This window comes from Chlorella variabilis, assembly GCF_000147415.1.
Source record: "Chlorella variabilis unplaced genomic scaffold CHLNCscaffold_1, whole genome shotgun sequence".
Taxonomy (NCBI): domain Eukaryota; kingdom Viridiplantae; phylum Chlorophyta; class Trebouxiophyceae; order Chlorellales; family Chlorellaceae; genus Chlorella; species Chlorella variabilis.
This window is the reverse complement of record NW_005435087.1, coordinates 2719758-2720644: the sequence shown is the minus strand read 5'-3', so window position 1 is coordinate 2720644 and position 887 is coordinate 2719758. Positions and strand designations below refer to the sequence as shown.

The window sequence follows — 887 nt, the reverse complement described above, 5'->3', positions numbered from 1 at the left end:
CCTTACAGCCAAACTATAGAACAGTCCAAACACCACTCTACGGCTGGCCCTGCTCCTGGCGGTGGTGCGCCGCCTCCAGCTCTTGCTGCACCACCGCCCGCACACCCACGGCAACATACAGCAGGCTGTCCCTGGCCTCAAAGGCCCGAAAGGCCCTCAGCTCCCGCTGCCTGTCGGCCGCGCCCATGAGGCGGCAGAAGACAAACGCGAATTCGTCCCTCTCAGTTGCAGCCAGCAGGCCGCCAGCCACGCAACGCGCGAGGAGGGCATCCATCTGCTGCACCTGCTGGCGCTGGCGCTCCGCCAGCGGCAGTGACGGCGGTGGTGGCTGCTCACCCCGCTGCTGGGCCTCAGTCAGCTGCAGCTGCCGCTCAGCTGTATGCCGGCTCGACGGTTGTGATGGCAACTGCTGCACCTGTTGTTGCTGCATCTGCTGCTGCTCTTGACGGCGCTGCCGCATCTCCTGCTGTTGCTGCTGCTGCCGGCTCTGCAGCGTCTCGAGCTGCCGCTGCTGCTGCTCCTGCACTTGTTGTGCTGGCGCCAGCTGCCCCTCCTGTGCCTGTTGCAGCTGCGGCGCCTGCTGCGGTTGCAACGCCAGTTGTTGCTGCTGCCCCTGCAGCTGCTGCTGCCTGTCTTGTGTTTCAACTACTGCTTGCTGCCCAAGAGTAGAAAACTGCTCTTCTGAGGGCTTCTGGGGTCCCCGCTCACATTGTTGATGTTGCTGTCTTGCAGCCTGCTGAGGGCGATGCAGCTGGTGGCGCTGCGGCTGCTGGCTCTGTTTCTGTTGGCTCTGTGGCTGCTGGCGCTGTCGTGCGGCACCGGCTCGAGTGCATCCTGAGCTGGTTCGTGCACCCTTCTCCGCTCGGAGAAGCTGAGCTCCCCCTCGA

At 64.5% G+C, this 887-nt stretch overlaps 1 protein-coding gene across 1 annotated transcript; it reads right to left on the bottom strand.

Annotated features, from left to right (window-relative positions):
* Nucleotides 1-37: 37 nt before the first annotated feature.
* CHLNCDRAFT_133615 (hypothetical protein) lies at nucleotides 38-833 on the bottom strand (the record flags this gene model as incomplete). The annotated part of the gene is made up of 2 exons (XM_005851884.1): nucleotides 38-629; nucleotides 820-833. 2 exons carry the CDS (start codon nucleotides 831-833, stop codon nucleotides 38-40), a joined length of 606 nt encoding a protein of 201 aa, XP_005851946.1.
* Nucleotides 834-887: the final 54 nt, after the last annotated feature.